At 41.9% G+C, this 22,104-nt stretch overlaps 1 protein-coding gene across 1 annotated transcript in view; it reads left to right on the top strand.

Moving 5' to 3' along the window:
• Positions 1-1,662: 1,662 nt before the first annotated feature.
• Positions 1,663-22,104, top strand: part of EFNB2 (ephrin B2) — a 39,777-nt gene continuing 19,335 nt past the window's right edge. Inside the window, 1 exon segment of the mRNA NM_001290170.1 lies at positions 1,663-1,784. Within this exon segment, the coding sequence (NP_001277099.1) occupies positions 1,663-1,784 (122 nt within the window).

A 22,104-nucleotide genomic window follows, 5' to 3' on the forward strand; every position in this document is an offset into this window, starting at 1 on the left:
GGGATGTGTAGATATTGTGCTCTTTCTCTCAGAGAAGTCAAACTGGCCGCTAGTGGGCGCTGTGGGTCCGTAGAAACTGTGGACATGGTGGCGCTCGACCACCGCGCTCCTTGGGCAAGCACTTCACGGAGAACTCAAGTGAAGAATTCCTGCCACCTCTCCGTTTGAGCGCTATTTGTTACCGTCACCCCTGAATTCCCGGTCACCTTGGGGAGGTGTGAGTGTGTATCAGAGGCTAATTAAGGAGAAGATCCCGCGGCCGGCGCTGGTGTGCCGGCGATACTTGCACGAAGAGGTGCTGCCCTCGTGGGAAGCGAGACTCAGAGGGTGCGGGGCCAGGACGTCCGCCCCGCAATGTCTGCAGCTCTGCCGGCGCCTCCACCCGGGAGTTGTTTCATATCTCCCAGCCTCGCTGACGTAGATCGGGCCTCGGCTAACGTTTGGTACCAAAATCAGGTCTGAAATTTATCACTGAGAGGTCTGGTGGGGGCAGCGAAGGGATGTGCGTGCAGGATTTGAGCCAAACCATGCTGAGAGGACACTTCATTTAAAGAAGGAAGACCCACAGGGGAAAGAACTGCCTTCAACTCCGAAGAGAAAGTTTCGCCCTCGACATTGTCCTTCTGTTGAAGTTAGGACACTTGCCAAGCAATGAAGTCGTGTGCTGGGCGCAGGGACAGCTGGCACCATGCTGTCCCTGAACCCCACTCGGCCCTTCTATCAGCGTCTCTGCCCCGCCGCTACAGGACCACACGGAGCACACGCAGGCCCCTCTCCTTCGCGGACTCTCCTGTGTTCCGCTCGCGCCGCCGCCCAGGGCCGGGGGCGGGGCTCACCTGTCAGCCGGCGCACCGCCTCTCGGCGCCCAATGTCGGACGGGGGCGGATGACGGATGGGCCAGTTGCCCAACCAGCACGCGGCTGCTGCACGGCGAGCCAATGGGCTGAGTTGTGCGGGGCGGGGCCCCGCGTTTATAGTGCTCTGACAGCACGCCGACAGAGCTGACTCTCCTCGGCAGGGACAGCGGCGCCGGCGGGATCGAGGAACCGCGCGCAGAGCGGGTCCCGGCGCCCTCCACGCACACAAAGGCCCGCGCGCGTCCGGCGCCCGCGCCTGGGACCTAGCCCCTCCTGCCTGCTCTGCAGGCTAGGAGCCTAGAGGACTGAGGAGGCTCCCGCGCGCCCCAAGACACCTCTCGCTTCTCAGCGCTCCGGGACATGGAACCGCGCCGACGCGGCACTCGCGCGCTGGGGCCGCTGCCCGCCCCCCTGGATCTATAGTGCGAGGCAGCCCAGCTCGGAACGCAGCGCCCGCTTCCCGCGCCCAGTCGTTTCTCTGCCTTTGTGTCCCGGCCACGCGCCCTCCCTGCTACCCCGCTCCCGGCACGCTGGAGCCGCACGGGAGCCGGCGGTTCGAACTGGGTCCGGCGCGGCGCCCCGGAGCCCCAAGCCCGCCGCACCGCCGCGCCCCGCGTGTGCGCTCCCACCTCTCGCCCTGAGGGCCCCGAGGGGAGCACTCCCGGCCTTGGCGACCGCTGGAGCTGCTCGGCGCGCCCCAGAGCTGCCTACGATCTTCCCCTTTTCTGTCTGGAGGATTGGGGCTCCCGGCCCGCCCCCCGTCCCTCCGCCGCCCGGTGTGCGCGGAGCTGGGAGCGGCTTGGCAATGGCCGCGAGGAGGGACTCCGTGTGGAAGTACTGCTGGGGAGTTTTGATGGTTTTATGCAGAACTGCGATTTCCAGATCGATAGTTTTAGAGCCCATCTATTGGAATTCCTCGAACTCCAAGTAAGTGGCACACGCGATCCCCCTCGCCACCCCGCGGTCTGCCGCGCCTCGCGGTCCCTGCAGGAGGAAGGGTCGGGCCGCGGAGCCTCCAGAGCCTGTTTCTGGAACCTCGATTCTCCCCTCTACTCACCCTCCCCCTGTCCCCAGTTCCCAGTCCGCACCACGTATCACTTGGTGGAGTCTCTTCGCTCGGCTTTCCAACCGGAACGCCAGCCCTGAGGAGCGCCCTCCTCGCCTTCCTTCCCCCATAAGCTCCCAGGCGCTAAAAAGCCACTGGCGGCTCTGGAGCCACGTCCGCAAAGGTGTCCGATGGCGATACCTGACCCTCACTTCTTTTCTAGGACGGAGAGGACGGCCACAAACAGGGCTGGCGGGCACGCAGGAGTTGGCGGGCTCAGGAGAGGTGGGATGCTGCTCCCCAGAGGAGCGCCGGAGCGCAGTACCGGCACGCGGGTGGGCGGGAGCGACAGGCCCGGGGCAGTGGGCGCATCCGGAGAAGGACGCCTATGGTCTCTGGGCCGCCCATAACGCCCCGGAGCCCGCGCTCCTCGGCGGCGCGCCTCCTGCCTGAGGGTGTGCGTGGAGCTCGCCAGCTCCACCGTAGAACTCCGGGATCGAGCCCTCTCCTACCCGCTCAGGAGACTGGCCTTAGGGATCCCCTGGAGAACCCTATGCTCGTTGGCCTATCGCTTCGTTTCTAAACCAGTAGGTACTCTGTGAGGTCTCGATAGCTGACTTTTGATTTCAAGGACGCTTTCTGCAAAAAAGCTTAAGGCCCTGTCCAGTCGACACAGCTGAAGCCTTCGCTCTTGGGGAGTATAGGCAGGAGCGGAATCCTTAGATCCCACTTGCTTTTATCAAACAGCGCAGCCGGGAGAAAGCCAGGCCTTGTGGAGATTAACTTTCAGTGTGAGCTACCAAAGTACATACAGAATTTAGAAAAGGCGATAACTATCCCTAAAGAACTCGTAATTAGTCGTCTGTAAACTCGGTATTACATATTACCTCATTCTTGGGATACATTTTGAATCACAGCCAAAAATATTTTACAGAATCCTGGAATTTTAGCCTTGGGGAACTTGGGGGAAAATACGGAGACCTTGGCTGGTTCCTGGAATAAGCGTTTGAGATCAGAAGCAAAATCAATGGCCTAATTGAAGTTAAGCAAGTTGGCCATGGATTTAGGAGTAAAGAGATGAGGGATTGATTTGGAAATCACATCTTAATTAAAGACATATCTACTCCTTTAAAAGTGGTCAATTTTCAAATTCACCAAGAATTTTCAAATTCACCAGAACACGGCTCAAATTTTCCTATTACGGGAGTAAAAAACGTCATAGCTGTAAATCGGATCAAACAAATTCATGCATGATGCTGGATGGCACTTAAGAACACGGCTCAAATTTTAAAAGTTACTTTAAATAGCCTTCTTTTATGTAGCTTGATCTTGTATGGACGTCTTTTTTATTCCTAATGTAAGATATTATTTTTGCTGAGAAAATAGTGGCAGTGACATCTTTACACCGATACCAAATCGTGAGGCACCAGGTGGTGCCAGAAAGCGCCGGGCTCGGACCTGCTCGCAGTAGCCTGTGTCCAAGCGAGGCCGGCGGGGAGCGGGACTGGGGGAGCCGGAATGAGGCCGGCCAGTGCTTTCTTTGTGCCTACAGAGGTCACTCTTCCATGCGCAATGCTCACGGCGCCAGCCTTTACCTCTTTCCCCAGGCTGCCTGCTCCGCTCCACTTTGCACTTTCACTGACGGACTGTCTTCGGGGCAAATTTTTTTCCCCATCAGGATTTAACATTTATATTTAAATCTAAGAAATTACCATTAACCCCTCCAGAGTTCGGTTTTATATATATATATATATCTGTGTTAACTACTAGTTTGTGTGTATCCGGGGAGAGCATTAGAAATACCTACTTGGAAAACAAGGTAGAGCAATAATTATTTCAATTTAAGGTTTAGACATTAATATCTTCTATTCCTAACGTGTGTATGGGGGAGGGGTGGCTGATATTTTCTCGCCATCTTAATGATTAGGATTAGTCAGTTTTTCCTACCTGTGGCCACAGATTTAGAGACCTACTGGAGGCCTGCATTTTGGAGAAAGAACCCTGGCTCCCTGCACTGCCGATGTTGCTGTTGGCATGATTGTCCCCATGCTCAAGAGTAGAATCTCTTTAATAGTTCTCATGATAATGGCTTGCCTGGAGGACTGGGTATTTGTCTCTGGAAAAGGTCTACTTTAACAAAGTATGTAGCTGAATGCTAGCTTGAGATCAGAAAGATTTCTTTCTGGAGAAATGAATAAAAACCCCTCATGCCAAGGGGGGTCACTTTATTTGGGGAAGTTGCATATTTATTTCCATGGAAAAGTTTGTCAGTAAATGTGATGTGACAGGAAGGTAATCAAATGCACTGAAGTTTCACATCAGTTCATATGAACTGGGGAACAATTCATTTGTAATGAAGCAACCATCAGTAATTAGATTTGTTTCATTCAGGGGTCAGCTTTTTTTAGCAGGTGGCCGACATAGGGAGCATGCAGCAGCTGTTTGGATACAGAGTCCAGAAAATCTTTTGTAAATTCACTGTCTCCCTAACTACTTTAATCACACTGTCTGCTGCCCCCATCTCTGAGAGTTTATGCAGTAATCGAAAGAAGTTCTGTATCCTGAAATATTAGCCCTGTTCGATTATTCACATTGCATCCATAGGCTCTGGTAGAGTTGGGTCAATGGTAGCCGTTTAGGCTGTTTAAGCAGTTTTATTTATTTATTTAACCTCAGGAGAGAATAGCAAAGCCTGACTTTCATTTCTAATTGACATTTCAGTAGAACACTTTTTTCCAAGTATGATGTTTTTGCCAAAATAAAATAGTTGGCTCTTTTATAAAATATTGATTTCATTTTAGAGTGAGCAAGTGTGTATCGGTACGATATTCTATAATGAATTACAGACTTTATTGAAAATTTCAGTTGAGCATTAATTTCTTAGGTCTAGGGGTGATATTCCCTGTACATAGCATACTACTTAGTTAACAAAGCATTATGCTTTTCCCATGTCATTTTTTCCCCTACATAATACTGAATTCCTGATATTGATTGACTTGATACAAAAGAATGGCTGGATAACATCCAGATAACCTATAATACATGGGCTCTACCACAGTCAGGCTCTGAATAAATACGGACCTGTCAGAGATTGATAAAATAAACTACAATGGATAGTACTGTTTAAACAGTCCATTCAGTACCATATATATGCCAGCCTGCCTCTCATTGTGTCTGAAGTTCTTATTTTTGTAGGTAAACAAATGCACATTCAGCACTGATTGAATAGCCCCTTGAACTATGCTCCACAGTTTGCGTTTGGGTTAATCTTGTCGGTTTTAATATAGAGAGAAAAAAGCACAAAGCACCAGGGGTGGAATTGTTAGTGCTTTCACATCCACATTCCTCACATTTTGTCAGGATGATAAACTGTAGGTAATGGACTGTCGTTGTTCCACAGGACAACTGAGCCAGAGAGAGCACAAAGACGAAGCTAAAGCGATATCTCACAACATGCTTGGTAGTCTTCTTTCAGACGAGAAGAGAATTTATTTGGGAATCGTGTGTCTAGGGACTGCACTTTTTAACCTTAGCAATTACAGCTTCAAGCCTCAGAAATGGGAGCTGGAGGTTAAGATGATTTGTTAAGCACTTGGTTCTAAATCTTTCACAAAGCATAGCTGTTGACACTTGCCAACCGATGCAAAGAAATGCAAATGACTTCAACATTCCTAAATGTTTCTGACTCCTAGGCTAAAGTACGAGGACAGGTGAATTAGCCATCATCTTAAAATTGGCTAAAACAAAAGGAAAAAAAAAATCTACAGATTGGAATGGTTTCTTCATAGAGAGTCAGCTAAAGAATAATGGATATATTTTGAGTAATTATCATAAAACCTCATAAATGTAAATTTACTTAGAGAAATCCTATGGTTGGTGGATCAGCACAATAATCACCTTCAGACTGACATTGCAATTGGAGCAATTTAAATCTTTGCTACCTTACCCTTCACTGAAATGCTCCAGGTAGCTCCCAGTTGAGTATGACACCTACCTTAGAGCGAGGTTTCCCAGTGCATTCTCCTAATAGGAAACAATTTGAGATCTCAGCATGACTGCAGTGGTGCGTCATACGAATGAGAGTGGCAGGAGGTAGGAAATACAGACTCTGGATCCACACCAAGAAAAAAAAAATTAAGGTTATTTCTTTAATATTTATGAAAACTTTATTCTTAAACTCTAACATTGCAAATTAGACCAAAAGAAGCACTCTTCTAAGAAAAATAATAATTAAAATGGTACTCCTGTCTGCCTAACCTCTGCCTTCATTTGCTGCTGACATACAGAGCCCGTTTTTCAGGTCACTTATCATACATCTACATAGATTTGCTTATGAGCTCACCCTTTGTGTAGAGGAGTAGAGCCTTAAATAGGAGTGTTCAACTGTTTAAAATATTTTGATTAAAATATGCAGAACCCATAGAACTATACGCTTCTAGTTAGGAATTAGCTCTTTCAGGGAAGAGCTCCCCCCACCACCTTTTTTAGGATAGGAATTAGAATGGGGCTGGGAGAGGAATATAAGAAAAGCAAAGAAGGAAGGATAGCAAATGGGACAGTGTTCCGAACAGCTTGGAAAAACTCCTGTGGCTCCATTGTCTCTCTAAAGCCAAAGAATACAAAGACATAAGCAATTCAGCCCTTCTCCCATGATGGAAAATGTAAACCGTTGACATGGCTCCCCTGTTTAACTTGTTTAATTCTCATTTTAAATTCAGTACTATACTAGCCGTGTGAACTCTGAAGATTTCTTTAGTAATCCATTTTGTAGTTCCGAATCAAAAACAAAGTGAAAGGGTCTGACACAATTTGCTTTTATTTTTAGGCAAATCAACCCTGGTCATAGTTAATAAGGGGATTACAACCCAGACTAGGTCTTTACAGATGTAATGTAAATCAAGGGCAGAGTATAAAGAAACTGATCCCTTTTGATTGAAGTATGGTAAAAAGGCATAGAGAAACTAGAAGCAGTAATCTGATTGTATGGCAATAAAACCACCATTTTCTGTCTTTCAGATAAAAATAATGTGGTAAATCCATGCAGTTCATAAGATGTAAAGGCAGATAAAGGGTGAAGCCATGGCAACATATAGATTAGCTTGATGTTAGAAATGACACGTCTCTGAAAAGGGTGTAGAAATGGAGGCCCTTGCTCCAGGCTGTTGGCTATTATGTGAGAACCACACAGACTTGGAAACTCGGATTAGAAAGTATGAAAGCCCTACTTGTGGCCTGGGATGGTTAAAGCAGGAAAGAAAAGCTGCTCAGTTCTTGCTCATTGGTGGCGGATAATATGGCAAAGGTAGATTTCATTGACTGCCTTTTTTAGAGATTGAGATTGGGTCTGATTAAAACTTCAGATCACTGCAGTTGTTAAGGCCTGCAAGATTTTCCTTTTTAACTCCTGGCCTAACAGCGGCAGCCATTCTGTAGGATTAACTGCACTTGGCGGTCCCTGCCTTAATCTATTTGGGCTTCAGGCAGGAACACGCTGGGAAGGAACAGAGACCAGAAGGGATAGGTACGGCTGGAGTTATCTGAAAAGAAAACAGAGACCTTTTGATTTCAGCCATCTTTCAGAGCCGAGCCATCTCACACAGAGTAGGAGAAAAGGTAAACATTATGTATTGTTCCTTTCCCTCAGCCAGATAGCTCTACTCGGAGTTTTGTCATTCTCACTCTGGGGAAAAAAAATGTGTGTGTGTGTGTGTGTGTGTGTGTGTATAAAAGAGAGAATTTAGGCTTCATTCTAGTCAGCAGTAATCAGTATGCCCAAACCAGTGGGCTCTATCTAGATGATATTTTACTCATGAATGTGAGTCTTAACCTTTGAATTGAATAGAATAGGCGTCCTTCATGTAAACGAAAGGATTATAAAAATGTTAGCACAACCAGCCTTAAAGTTTAAAACAAACAAAAATGATATTGAATCTTATTGCCCCCTGTGCTGAACAACTTTCTAAATAAAGCTGTACTTTTGTTTTTGCCTTCCACACTTTCCATTTTAGTCATTAAACAAAATAAGCCATTGAAGCCATGATTGGGTTACATGCAGAGTGACACCCACAATCGGATCAAGCCAGAAAGGAAATATTTGCTTTATTGCCTCCTATTTGGTGTTTAAGAAAAGTTTCCCCATTTCTTTAAGAGAGTCTGAACTCTTAAGACATTGACAATACTGAAAGTTACAAACACCCCAAGTGTCTTTCTTGATGGAGTGGCTGGCTCAAGGGGATTCGGTGCTGTTTTCTTAACAGCAACATGGGACCTTTCTAGACTAACATTCTGTGAGTGTCTGAAGATCTTCGTTAATCTTAAATCGTCTATTTCAGACCCATTTCATTGATTTTTATTCCTAATTCTCAGTTGACTCAACCACCTGTTTTGAGCTGTAGGTTTATTGCATTTATTGACTATTTTTCTGGTTATTATTATGTAGCTTTCATAGATTAAACACATTTTAAAAATTATTGCACATAAATCTGTCATATCCAATGTCTGCTACTTTATCTCCTTTTCTAACTTAATTCAGTATTCTATATCAAAAGATCCATTGCACTTGTCTAGATTCATCAAAGAGAAGGGACATCCCTAATTTACAAGCTGGTCACATCCAAGCACCTTGCATTCTACATTTGACAATGATTGCTAATGGCCCATTCAGCTAAAGTATTTGCTTGTTAACAGGGAACAGAGCATGATAAATGTCCAGCAAGCTTGCAGCCTCCTTCAGCTTTTCAAATGCAGACTGGTGCATATTTATGGCAGGCAAATGACAAAAGAAGAAGCTGAATTGCCCTGGCCTCCTGGTTTCTATTAGGAATGGGGTTAAAGTGATTAAAGAAATGGTGCAGGAAAACCCTGTCACTTGTTTACTAACCGTCATCCAATATTTAGCTTCGCGATCTACCTGTGTGAACATATTTCAGAAGTGTTAAAGGTAAGGATGGTTGGATCTGGTGAACCAGTAAAAAGTATAGGTGATCGATTATGAAATGTTTTCCATGCACACTGAATGCCAGGTAAACCTATTTCTTTTGCTCCCGCAGAAAATGATCAGTGGGTCTTTATTTTTCTTTTCATGTATAAATTCAAATATGTAATTCTAGTTCACAGCATTTTGTGACAGATGAATATATACTTGCTGGTTTCAAATAGAAAATGGAATAGGAGAATGCTCCATTAAAGAAAAACAAGTTGTTTCTGCTCTTAGTAACTCTCTACTCAAAATATGAAGAAAAATTCGCAATAGTGAAGTATTACTAGCTAGCTGTTTCCTTTCTCTAAAGCATGAATAGATAAACGTTCTAACTATACCCAGTGATAGGTAGACATTCAGAACGCAGTAAAAGAAACACTGGTGCTCTGCCTTGCTCTGAAAACTTCACGAGTACTATAGAGTCTTCATGTTTTCTATATAAAAGCATTAAACAATCCAGTTCATTGTCTCGTTTAAGTTTGGTTGCATCCAGTTTTGACTACAGTCCTTGTATCATTTTTCCTATACTTGCTAGTGAAGTCCGTATTGCCCCCGAGGCATTACTCTACTTTTCATGTATGGACTACTCCTGTATCACCCCAGAGTAATTATGAGTGCTGCCCACATTTTTGAAACCAGTTTGTTAGTGTGTTTATGTAGGAGGAAAATGAGTGATTACAGTCCTAAGGCTTCAACTTGTTAGGTAGGGGTGTGCGTTGCGGCGGGGGGGGGGGGTATGGGGGGGTGCGAAACTCCCTGATGTCTGCCTACTCTGCTGTTGCTCCCCAGTTCGCACTCCCTGCAGGATACCTAACCTCTGTGCATATCAGAATCTCTGACCTGCAGAGCCAGAGTGTCTGAAATGCCCCCTTCCAGTATCTTTGCGGCCACTTGTGTTTCAGCCCAGGAAGGTGAGACCCAGCGTGGTTCCACCACCTGATGAAATGCTTCTGAATCTGAGTCCTTGCTTTTTCCACCAGTTAAGCTGTGGCCTGAAAACATTTGCCCCGAATCGCAGCTGCCTGAGTGAGTAAGGCCAAGGCAATTATGTTCAAGGCCAGCTCAAAATGTATCTACCTACAGAAGAAATTAGAAAATGTCAGTTTTTACTTAACTACCAGAACTATATTTTGGGGATATTTTAGGTAAAAGCAAGCGCTCTTAAGCCCTGATTCCCCTTTTGTCTGTGGGAAAATGGATCTTCATTATAATGGACTATCCATAAATTTCAATTTACCCTAGATGAGTGTCCTCTCTTTATGACATAGTAGATCAAACATAATTTCTTTAAATGTTTTCTCTGTAAACCCACAGCACTTCAGTTAAATACCTAAGGCATAGGAAGATCATTATACACTGCACTGTCATGATTCACATGCAAATCTTAATCCCCTTCACCGCCTTTCCTATCCCTAAAAGGTACGGACAAGAATTGTTTCATTTTATCAGTCTCTACCTACTAGTTGTCATTGACATCCAGTGAATAGTAGTTGAATGAACAGACACAATCCAGATATATATTTCTGGCTGCCCATGTTGTGCGTTAACAAAATCACCTGCTACTGAGGATCTACCTTTTGACCAGTGGCTCTAGAATGTTAGGGCATCAGAATCACCTGGAGGGCTTGTTAAAACAGGATTGCCAGGCCCACCCCCAGAGTTCCGGATTCCTGAGGTCTGGGTGGGACTTGAAATTTACATTTCTAACCAGCTCTCAATTGATGCTAATGCTGGTCTGAGACCACACCTTGAGAACCTTTGCCATAATTCACCTTTTATCGAAAACAATTCAACATTAAGTCATCATCCTCTTAAAGACTGTTTTTGGGATCTCAAAGAAATCTGAGGTCCTTAACTCATTGTTGCATGCCCCCATTCTTAAGGCCACAGGGGATCATCTACATCATTGTTAGTGGATAATTTACTGATTTATTTAACAAGCATGTACGAACTGTGAGGCCTGTTACTAGGCTCTGAGAACACAAAGAACAATTTCTACCCCCAAAACTTTTAAATTCTAATGGAAGTAGAGGGAATCCTATTGGAAGCAAAAGCATTCGGTGGTGTGGTGTATGGGAACTATGTGCAGTGGGAACGCAGAAGAAGAGAATAGTATTCAGAAAAACAGCCCAGGGGAGAGGAAACTGAGTCTGGAGAGACAACAGGCATCTCTAAGCAGAGTCATGTAGATTTCTGAAATAAAGAACACAGTACACAAGTCAAGGTAATAACGTTTTAGCTAAGGCTAGTGTGTCTATAAAGTGTATATCTGTAAGCATCTACATTATTTCATCTGAGCATACCTCAAAGACAGATCCCATAAATGAAAAAAAAATCAACCCTGTGGGATAGCTAACCCAGCGATTTCAAGCTACCTTATTAATATGAAAATTAGCAGTACCCTATTTCAAAATGCCTGTGTTGATAATGGAAAGGTCAGGCAATTCGATTTAGCAAAGACAGCCAGGCAAGTGCTATTTTAGTTTAGTTGAGAGTACATACTTTGGAATCTGGCTGTATGAGTCCAACCCCAGTTTAGTTATTTTTTAGCTGCGTAACTTTGGGCGCCTTATCGTCTGTGTTCCTCAGTTGTCTGGTCTATAAAATGGGGAAAATAATCTAACAATACTGAGTAAAGGAGTAATAAAATTGTGGTCAAGATTTAAGGAGTTTAGCGCTGTGCTTTGCACAACAAACCAGTGAATGTCAACTACTGTTATTTAAAAGTAGGTGAATATCTACTGTGTGCCTGGCTCTTGATTCAATTTGCCTTCCACACGCAAATGTTGAATAAATAAAATTAAAACATTAATAAAGATTATAACATGGCACTTTTTTTTTTTCACCTTTCAAAGTCTCTGATGTTATATTGTAGCTTGTTTAGCTGCCAGACTTCTATTCATTCTTTAGGACTTTTCTGCTATATAAAGTACTTTATTTCCTTTCTACTACCAAATTAGATACTCTTTTCTACTTCCTACCCCTATTGCCTGGGCCGAATTCGCTTTGTATATTCTACTACAAGTACAGTATGAAATTGGGCTATGAATAAATGCATGAATTTAACCTGTAAGGATGGGCAATGTAACATTTTTTGCTTTAATATTATATGATATTTGTTATTTAGAAAACGACCCTCCTGGAGGACATGGTATGTTTTATTTAAAAACAATTGCATATAGTACTATGTGCCAGCTGCTGTTTTAACTGCTTTACAAATACGGACTCATTCAACCTTCATAGTAACCATCTGAGGGTGGTACTTTTATGATCCCCATATTATCAATGGGGAAACTGAGGCACAGATTGGTTAATTATCTTGCCCAAAGTCCTATAGCTAGTAAGTGTTGCAGTCTGCGTCGAACCTGATTACTCTGGTTCCCGGATCCCTTCTAATCCTCTGCCTTTCTTCCTTATGCTGCTGTGTGGAATAATTAAAAATTGTGTATTAAGCATATGTTTTCTCAAAGCATTACATACAAGGTGGATAAAAAAAAGTTTGAGGTATAATTCTTCCTTTGTCCATCTTGATTTATAGTCTTTCCTCTGATGGGCGTACAATTCTAAATGGATCCTTTGAATCTTTGATAGAACAAGGTTCAACCCAATGGTGACTAGACAGTAATGAAAGTATATAATATTAATGCACTCATTGAGTATTATTCTTTTGACTGTTAACATTTTCCTTTTAAAATTTTAAATATGGTCATTTCTTTGCTGGGAGAAAAAGTCACATTTTTGAGGAGAGTTACATTTGGTTAGATGCTAAGCGCGTGTCAAGCTAAGGAGATAGTATGACATCTTTTTTAGAGTCTAGTCACAATTAAATGCCATTTTATTTTGGATTTTGGGACGTGTGCCAGCTTCCAGCTTGTCAGAGCTGAGAAGACTCAAATCAAGTCCAGGCCTATTTCTACAGCAAACTGGGATTCTGGCTCCTTGCCTGTGGATTCACTCAGTATAGCCCATCTGGCTTTTGATGTTCTGCAAGCTTGGAGCAGTTTGTTTCAGGAAGCTGGGCAGCAAGTATTGGTGGGACCGGGGTTCTCTTGACTCCTGAGTGAGCTTCTCAGCCGTGGCTTTTCCCTGGGGCTTGTCATCTGCTTATAGCTATAGACCTGGCAGCCAGCAGGAGGTCTCAAACTACCAGATCTGTATTCCTTTTAGAGGGCCCCAGGGCATCCTCTTATCTTCTCCTTGTCCAGTTTCCTTCAGTTTTGTTCAGTAGCAACCTGTTTGAATAATTTAGACTATTTTAACTTTTGATGGGCTTTTGTTTTTTTGGTCAAGGTAATTCCAGTCTGCTTGTGGTGACTGAACAGGAAATAAATATATTGTCCACAAAGTTCCAAGGGCATGCCATTCACATTTTTATAACATACACAGTTTTGGGGTGATCTGAAAGGAAGTCAGTAATCCAATCTTTTCCTCATTTTACACTTTAGCAGTACAGACCTGGCTATTGAGTAGACTGCTTCATTTTTCTTTCCTCTCTTTTTGTCCTACTCTCTGGGCTGTTGCCAAGAAACTATGAAAGGTGCAGGAAAATGTCCCTTGTCATACGTCCACCATAGCCCTATCTCTGACCCTGCTGTGGAGCCCTGGAAGGTGGAAGTGTCCAGGAGGCAGCCCTTTAGGAGGTTGTAAAGCGATTACACGCAGCCTTATAAATTGTGTTGCTAGACTTACTATGCTTGGCTGACAAGAAGAATCTCCTCTTACATCAAGAGAGAACTAAAATAATTTTGTCTCTTCTTAAACCTTACTTATTAAAGTATTCATTCTTTCTTTACACAGATAGCTGTTGACCACTCATTCTGTGTAATGAATGGGGGACGGGGGCTGAGGTCCAGGAGAAACACTGCAAGCTCAGTCCTAGAGTCACGCTTCAGCTTCAAGTGCAAGCACTGGTCCCCCTTGGTGTGCACAACTTTTTCTTTCAGGGCTGTTTGCCCCACCAAAGTTTCATTCACCCATAAAACATGAGTGAATTGTTTTTCTAAGTACGCAAAGTTCTTTGAAATTTAAAAAAAAAAAAGTGATGATGGGAATGAAAGGGATGGGAGGGGTTGGTAGAAAAGATTCTCCCAAACTCTAGGTTGTGATATTGCAATGCACTAAGATCTTAATTCCATTTCTTTGAGTTGTTAAAATGCCAATCCATTCCTTGTGTGATTTACGTGTGCCTTTCATCTCTGTGATTTTCCTGCTCGGGTAGATGATCAAATAGATCTCCACACTCATATCTAAAACAACAGAGAGCCAGCTAGAAATGCCCTTTAAATTTCTATATGAAAGTGATTTTTTTTTCCCCTGGTGTCTCACCTATAAATAACAAGAGTTCCACCTTCCTTTATAGACTACTAAAAGCATAGTTTGAAACAAGACCGTACAGGTGCAAACAAATTACAGTTGGGAAAGAAACTTGCGCTGTCTCTTGCCTCTGAGGGTTGTGAAATACTTGTTTCGATAATGGAGCCAGCGTGGTCAAGCCAGCATGACAAAGGTTGGCCTTAGTGATTCACTCCCTGTTCACTTTCCCACTGTACGTCAGAGCATCCCAGCCTTACTGTTCAAGTCCTCCAATTTTGCTTTACGTAACTGTAAAGGTCATGGCATGGTTTTCTTTTTCAGAGAGTTTTGAGAGGTGTATTTAGATCAATAAATAACTTTTCTGGCCTTAGCTCGCTATAGGTGGTTCTGTGAATTCCAGGTTTTTATTACAGTGAAAATCGTAGTATAGATAAAAATTAAATAATTACTTGTGTAATTTTCTTCAAAGAAAGTTTAAACTATGAGAATACTACGTTTGAGCATTTGAAAATTAACTTTTCTTTAGCTACCAGTGTTTTGAGCATTGTATCACAAATAAAAAACAAGATTAACATCAAAAGGAGTCAGTTTTCATTCAATTGTGCAGCATCACAGGCTGCGAAATTTAATATTATTTTGACTTGTATGGTAATTGTAGAATGACAGAGGGAAATGGATTGCGTTTAAATAAAAGTATACACATCAGACACACACTGTAGAATGCAAGTTAAGGTCACTGGGCCACGAATGAGACCCTCTAGCTCTGTCACTGCAGGTTAGAATTTTATAAACAAAACTTTTTTAGACTAGTTTAATACTTTCCTCAAGTGTACGCAGAGATGAAGAGGCACAAATGCTGTTTGTCGCACCTCACCTTGAAGAGTTGCTAAACTGGTTTGTGCGCCTGTAGGTTCACAGTGCATTTAAATTTCTGTGTTTCTCGGCTTTCCTTTTCTTGAAAAGATTTTGCTTGTCATTAGTGTGAAGTTTGAAATGCACACCCCTCCTCTTAGTTATCGGATTTATAACATTTAATGGTCCCAAATTGTATAGCCTGCTTTTATGCCCCTTTTCTTTCCCTTGAATAAATCAGGTTCATGTTGCACATAATATTTGTTTTAGAAAAGTGTGAAAGACGGGGCACCTGTGAAAACAGGCAATTGTTCCAGCACACATACCCATTCGAATTAAAGCAGAAAATGTCAATTAAAACCTCCAATTACTACCTTATTTCTTGGTGGTTTAAAGCCCCTGAGAAGATAGTGGTGCACTCACTTGAAGTTTTAAGGTAATTACTTGTTACTTCAAGCAGTGGTATCTGGTAATCTAATTCTGTATAAACCTGACACCCTATAGCTACACCCCATTATCTCTCTGTTTTCAGAATATGTTTGTGCAGAAACTTGTTCTGATGTAAGAGTGCAAAAGGGGGCAGTAAAGTGCTATCCACAAAAAAGGAAGTTTTTTTTCCCCAAGTATTTCTTATGGCCGATATAGCCTAAGTCTTTTTTGGGCCCTGCTTTTATTTATTTATTTTATAACAAACTCTTCTGTTTGGGGTATTTAGAAAATTTCTTATTAAGCTATAGCAGCAATCTAACATTAGACGAAAGTAATGCAAAACTGAATATCCTGCCTGTTTATGCAATGTGCCATCAAATTCACACACACATGAATTTGTCATTCATCCAGAGTATTTATATTCCCAAACTCACAGAGCATTTCTGAAAGGAATCTTGGGCTTCTGTGTTAATGCTATTCTAGCTCCACATAGATGTGGAAGGCCCAAATACACGGTGAAGTTATGGGTCAAGGGTTTGTGCCTATCCAGAGCAATATGCATCTTTTTTCAGGAGGTAACTGGAAAGACTAGCCAGTTACAGCAAAGCAGCAGAGTGATTTTTCTCACTCAGAATTTCAGACTAAACCAATTGATAAACTGACTGCTCTTCTTCCCTGCAGCCTTTGACATTTAATAAAAATGAAAATTAAAGCATTTTTTTGAAACAGTGCATATTTTCCAAAATACAAACTCAGAGTGTACTTAATGCAGAACTTTAACTTATGTATAAATCTATTATATGACGTGATAAGATTTTTGGTGTACCAGCTGCTAAGGTAAACCTGTTTCTAAAGCTGCGGTTTAGATTCCCTAAAATGTTAGCCATTTCCCAGATTTGTACAGTTAGTGATAACGTATAAACTATCTAGCCTATAGTGATAACGTATAAACTATCTAGCCTATATTTTTCATGTATTTTAATGAACTAGTTGTATATTGCATACAAGTCATTACTACAGCTTTCATGGACTTAAGAACTGATTTGTTAAATATACCACTATTCAGGCTGTAATAACTTTATTTAGTTGCTCTCTAAGGAACTGCAGCAAAACGTTAAAAAGTCTATAGGCTTTAAATATTCTAAATGCTTATTTTTAAAGCCAAAGTTATGAAATTTGCTCAAGAATATGATATAGCTTTTTGAAACTGTATAAAAATAATTTTCCAATCTATCACAAAGTCATTTAATGTTTATTGCAGAGAATTCTGAAAAACACGGAAAGCTAAAAATCATCCTAAGTCCACCATCCAGTAGCCTAAAGCAGTCCCAGGTAAAGACCCAGTGTTTGATCATCTGTGTATGTTTTCTGTGTCATCAGCAAAATAAGCAGAATAACATACCACATATTGTGTGTATGCGCATATTCTCCACTGAAATTAGCCATGTACTCATAATGATCATATACTCTAATGATGTAATTTTGAAATGAAAGAAAAAATAAAAGCAATTCTCCATGAAAAAAAGGAATATTTATTTACTTATGACTTTTTTGGCAATTTGCTCTAAAGATAGAAGACCATCATGTGTAGATCTCTTGTCCCCTTAGTCTGTATACTGGCAGGATTTGTGTTGGTCCTTTTACTGTGGCACCATGGTCCTAGTCTCAGGTGGATGATACCTGCTGTATATTAGACCTTTAAATAGATTTTTATGTGCATAATAGTAAATAGAAATTGCTCTGAATCTGAGTTGACACTTTTATATTAGAACCACTGTTGTCATGTGCGGTTGGAGGAGATTTGCTTAACCCAGTATTTTGCTTAGACACAGAAACTGGTCATTCCTGTCTATATCTTTTTATTCTGATCTCTTTTATTATATCAGCTTGATATTTTTGCATTTGGTGACAACATATTGATTTGCCCTTCTTTACTTGGTAGTTTGGCATATTCAGTCATTTACCTCCACGTATTGCTTTCCTCGGGAGAGCCAGGTCTTTTGTATTTCATGTATATTTTCATAGACTATATCAGCATCAAGAGGCCACTAAGCGATTTGGCTGTTCTTCTAGGTTAACCTGCATATTTTGGGCAACCTTGAAGAAAAGCGAAGGAAGTCATTGGATGTGTGTTCTGAGATGCATGTGTTATGGTCAGGGGCAAATGCAGGAGTGGATAGGGAAGAAAAGAGAAGCAGGGAAAAGGGACGTCCATAGGGATGGGATTGGTGAGGGCAATTACAATTCCACTACACAGTTATCCCTAAGCATTTCAGCTAACTGGCTTCCCATGGATCCTCTTGTTCCTTTGGGACAGGTTCAGGAGTCAGTCAGGCAATCATGTGATTTACCCTACGAGACGTGGTAATGCAATACTGGTCAGTAGAAGAATTCAGACTTGAGATCACAACGTGTGAGGTTCTGATCTATCAAAGAAAATTGGGTGTCATGATCGCTGAACTCTTAAGTGGCCGGTTTGTACTTTAAATGCATTATGCTACTATTTTAAACAAGCGCTGGTTCCTAGTGTGGATTAAAACGTTAAAGAATATCGTGTCACATAAAAGCTATATTATAAAAATAGTTTCTACAACGATGACTATGAAGTTGAAATGTCAAGTTTATTAGAGATCTAATTTAGATTATTAAATATTAATGTCTGATTTAAGTTATTAGATTGATTCAAAGTATCTCTCATGGAAGTATTAGAGTCTAGTTTGCAGAGTAACTTTTACAAACTTGGATGAAGTTCCATAGATAATCAGAAGATAAAAACATATCTGATCATTTAATTTCAGGCAAGTTAACCCTACTTAGGGTTTCCATTTTATTCCTCATTATACCATCTCTGTACTTCATTTAAAGTCATCATATCTGCTGTCTTGCTTGAGAGTGATTCATTGTGAAAAAACACACTTTCCACTCAGCATACCCCACTCTAATAATATCCCAAGAAGATTCTCCAGTGAGAAGCACAAAGCCACAATACCAATGTCCAGAAAGTAGTCCTGAGCCCCAGTTCTCCTGATGAGGAGAAAAATTCAGCTTCCCCCACTCAGAAAGGCACCAAGGTGACTATGACCTGGAGTAGTTAGGCTCAGAGAGGAAAATGCCCTGACAGTGTTCTCTCTCCTGTATGAGACATGAAGCACTTCTTTGGTTTTTGCTTTATGTTAAAAACCAATGGGCTTCATTAAGTAACACCTTTAACCACTTTTTGTTTGGGAATTAATTTAATAACAACAACCTCACCTGTGTGGTATGGTTTGTAACTATGGGCTTTTCCCTCGGTGTTCCTTTTGGTTACAAGGTGAACATTATCTCGTCACACAAAAAGAAATCTGTATTGACATCCACTATAGATAGCCAATTTAGTAGTAAAATTAGAAAGTTGTCACTACTACTGTTCTTTTTTTTTTTGAACACTTCCTTGGTCAACATACAATAAATTTATTATTGAATATTACAAAATATTTGGGGTCTAGGTGTGATGTGTATAGTCTGATGTAATACATCTCTAAGCAACCTTGAGGTATCCAAATATAAATAACCCAGCTTCAAAAATAGAACTCTGTAGTTACTGACTTGATCTTAACATATGGGACGCATTGTTTTCCATTCGAAAATGTTATTATTAAGAAAGTCTCCCTGTTTCTTTTCACGTAAATTCTGCGATTCTCATAAATTGTCTGGAGTCTATCTGTAATATTACATTTAAAACACAAATTCATGTAGTCAGTCAGTTTCTTTTGGTTCTTGGCCTCCTGGGGAAAGATAGGGATACCAGATGGCTGCCTATGTGAGCTGTGGTCTCAGGTGCTTAGCATGGAGTTAGACTCTGTGATGTTCATAAGTCGGTGTATATATTGCCTTTGAATTTCTTGTGATTTTCCTTAACTTCATGGCTTACCTATGAAAAGCTCAATTTAGAGAAAAATAAATTTCACAAACCAGATTTATTCTTTAATGTAATACAGCGAGAACTGAAAAGTGTGTAGAGAAAGAGGGCTTTTCCTGTTGTGTTTCATGTTTGGCACAGGTGTGCCTTCATCTGTTTTGCGTGTTAGGTACGTGTGCAGTGTTTAAATGAAGACAATGTGAGTAAGGTGCTTTGATCAGAGTTTAGCAAAGAGTAAGTGCTCAAAAGCCAGCAGCGTTTTTGTTGTTAGTCGTTCTGGAGGTGGTTAATTGCCTTACATTTTTAACAGAAAAGGATTGTCAAAGACTGCTGATACTCATAAATCCTTCCAAAGAGAACGGGTCCGCAACTCTATCTGCACTGCTCCTTGTTCTCCAGAAACAACATTGTGCTTGGTTTGATGTCTCTTGGAAATCTCATCTCTGCTGTCAGCACACCCCTGTCCCACCTCCAGGTGGCCCTATCTTCAGAATTCCTTCCATGCCTGTAATCTGCAAATAGTTTGTGACACTTAATTTTTAGACTTATATTTATTTGTGTATGTCTTGGCTTCCATTTGTTCTTTCATATATTTTTTTTTCAACTAATACGTTATTTATTGAGGTGCTGCCATGTCAGCCCTTGGGCATTCAGTATTGAATCAGACATACATGAGAACTCCCTGCCCTCAGGGAGCTAGATTGTACATTCCTGGATAATCAAGATCTTCTACTTTTTTGTCACTCAGAGTCTGGCACAAAATGTGTTGCTTTCGTTGTTATACACATGTTACTTTTGTTTGCTCCCATGTTGCCTTAGAAACTGTGAGTGTTCCTGAGAGGCAAAAAGCCTTCTGGGGCTTAACCGCACATCGTGGTAACAAGGGCGAAGAATCTACAATTCGGACTCAGCCCCTGACCCCACCCTTTGTCCTCTGAGAAACCGCAATCTCATCGATTCAAGTCACTGACATGCTGACTGGTTTATGTACATAACATCTATCTATGCTTAAAAATTAAAGCACTCAAGTATTGGGATCTTTTTGTATGGACTTAAATAAAGAAGCAATAATTTAAAAAAACTCTTGAAACAATTGCCATTTAGGGAAAAGGATCAGATTCTGGCCTTACTTTTGCCACAATGTAGTCTCTAGAGTGAACTGACTCTTTTCAAAGCGTTAGGAATAATAGGTTTTATTGGGATTTGCTTTTTCATGAGCATATAAAATATGCTTAATGAAATTTGAGGTTCCTCTCCTTCTCTTCCATTTTGATAAGCCATCCCATGGGTTATACCTTCCCGTACATTGCTCCCCCATCACTGACTGTTATTGCTTTTTTATGTGATTTGTGCCTTCTGAAAATATGGTCTAAAACTGGAGATCCTTATAGCCACACCTGCCCATGTGTCATATGTTCTGGGCCTCACTTCATCACCACCTCAGTAACGCTGTAACTCAGCACTAGTGAGTGAAGAGGGAGTCATGAGGAGTTACATGGGTGGGGAGGGAATCTCCGGTGAGTCTGGTTAAGCAGGAAGAAAACCCATCTCACAAAGGAAATGGGATCTTGGGAGCCAGACTTCAGCGACAAGGCATGACATGGGGGAGTTCTAAAGTGTGCAGAGATGATGTATGGCTTGGTGGGGGCGGGGGAGGTGATCCGATGTGTTTTCTTTAAAAAAATGGACTGGATGGACAAGAAAATGGGTCCATCTGTCTGCTATGGATCCTAATCTCTGAAGCCTGTACAAGCCCCTGGGGAACTGGACCATGGTAAAAGTTGATGGGTGTGAAGGTCAGAGCTTTGACAGGAGACAGGTACAGACATCCAGGCTGCAGACATTGGCTGGTTGTGATTTAAGAGCACTTCCAACAACAGCTAACATGTGACCATTCTGTGCCAGTTACCGAGGAGCAGATTTAGGATAGAAAATGTTTGGAGTCGGGCAGGAATTAGTTCTTAGATGCAGTGAAATAAAACATGAGAAAAAGGATGTGTCAGAAAGGTGAGCAATATAATGCTCACCATATTTCATTTATACTAATTGCCAGGCATCCTGACCCAACTTTTTAACCACAGGGACACATTGGAATCACTGTGGGACACAGGGGTAAAGACTAAAAAGTTTCATCCACAGGCATTCTGGTTCAGTCCTTCAGTCCCTCCACCAGAACTCAGGGTGTGTTTTAGCCATGAAGAAGATGGGATTGCTTAGAAAGACTGCACTGGCACTCAGGAGATGGAGGAAATACCCGGGGAGTTCTTCAGCCCTGGAGTTGAATTTCCAAAGTGTCTCCTGAGGAAACTGGCCAAGAAATGGCCAAGAAGGTCAGAGAGAGGCTCTTACTAAGTGGTGGTACTCCCTTCCTTCCCTTCCCCTTCTTTCTTCCTTCCTTCTTTCCTTTTTCCCTCCCTCCCTCCCTTTTCTCTCTCTCCCCTCACCCTGCCTCTCTCTGAATGAAGAAATGTCATATGTCCTTGCTAAAGGAGCTCAATAAAAAAATAAAAGACTACTCTCTCTTTGGGATTGTAAAATAACATATTTCCAAGGAAGATGACACACCAGCCTGCAACGTGCATTTTTCCTGCCATAGAGAATTGGTTTTTAATATAAATCTATAATGTAATTTCTGTTCTGTGATGCTTCATAACCAACCTCATTCACTTTTCAGAAAATTAATGCCATTCATTAGCATAAATCATAACCTGTTCCCTCAGTATGAATTTGA

This window comes from Pteropus alecto, unplaced genomic scaffold (assembly GCF_000325575.1).
Source record: "Pteropus alecto unplaced genomic scaffold, ASM32557v1 scaffold13, whole genome shotgun sequence".
NCBI classification, from domain to species: Eukaryota; Metazoa; Chordata; class Mammalia; order Chiroptera; family Pteropodidae; genus Pteropus; species Pteropus alecto.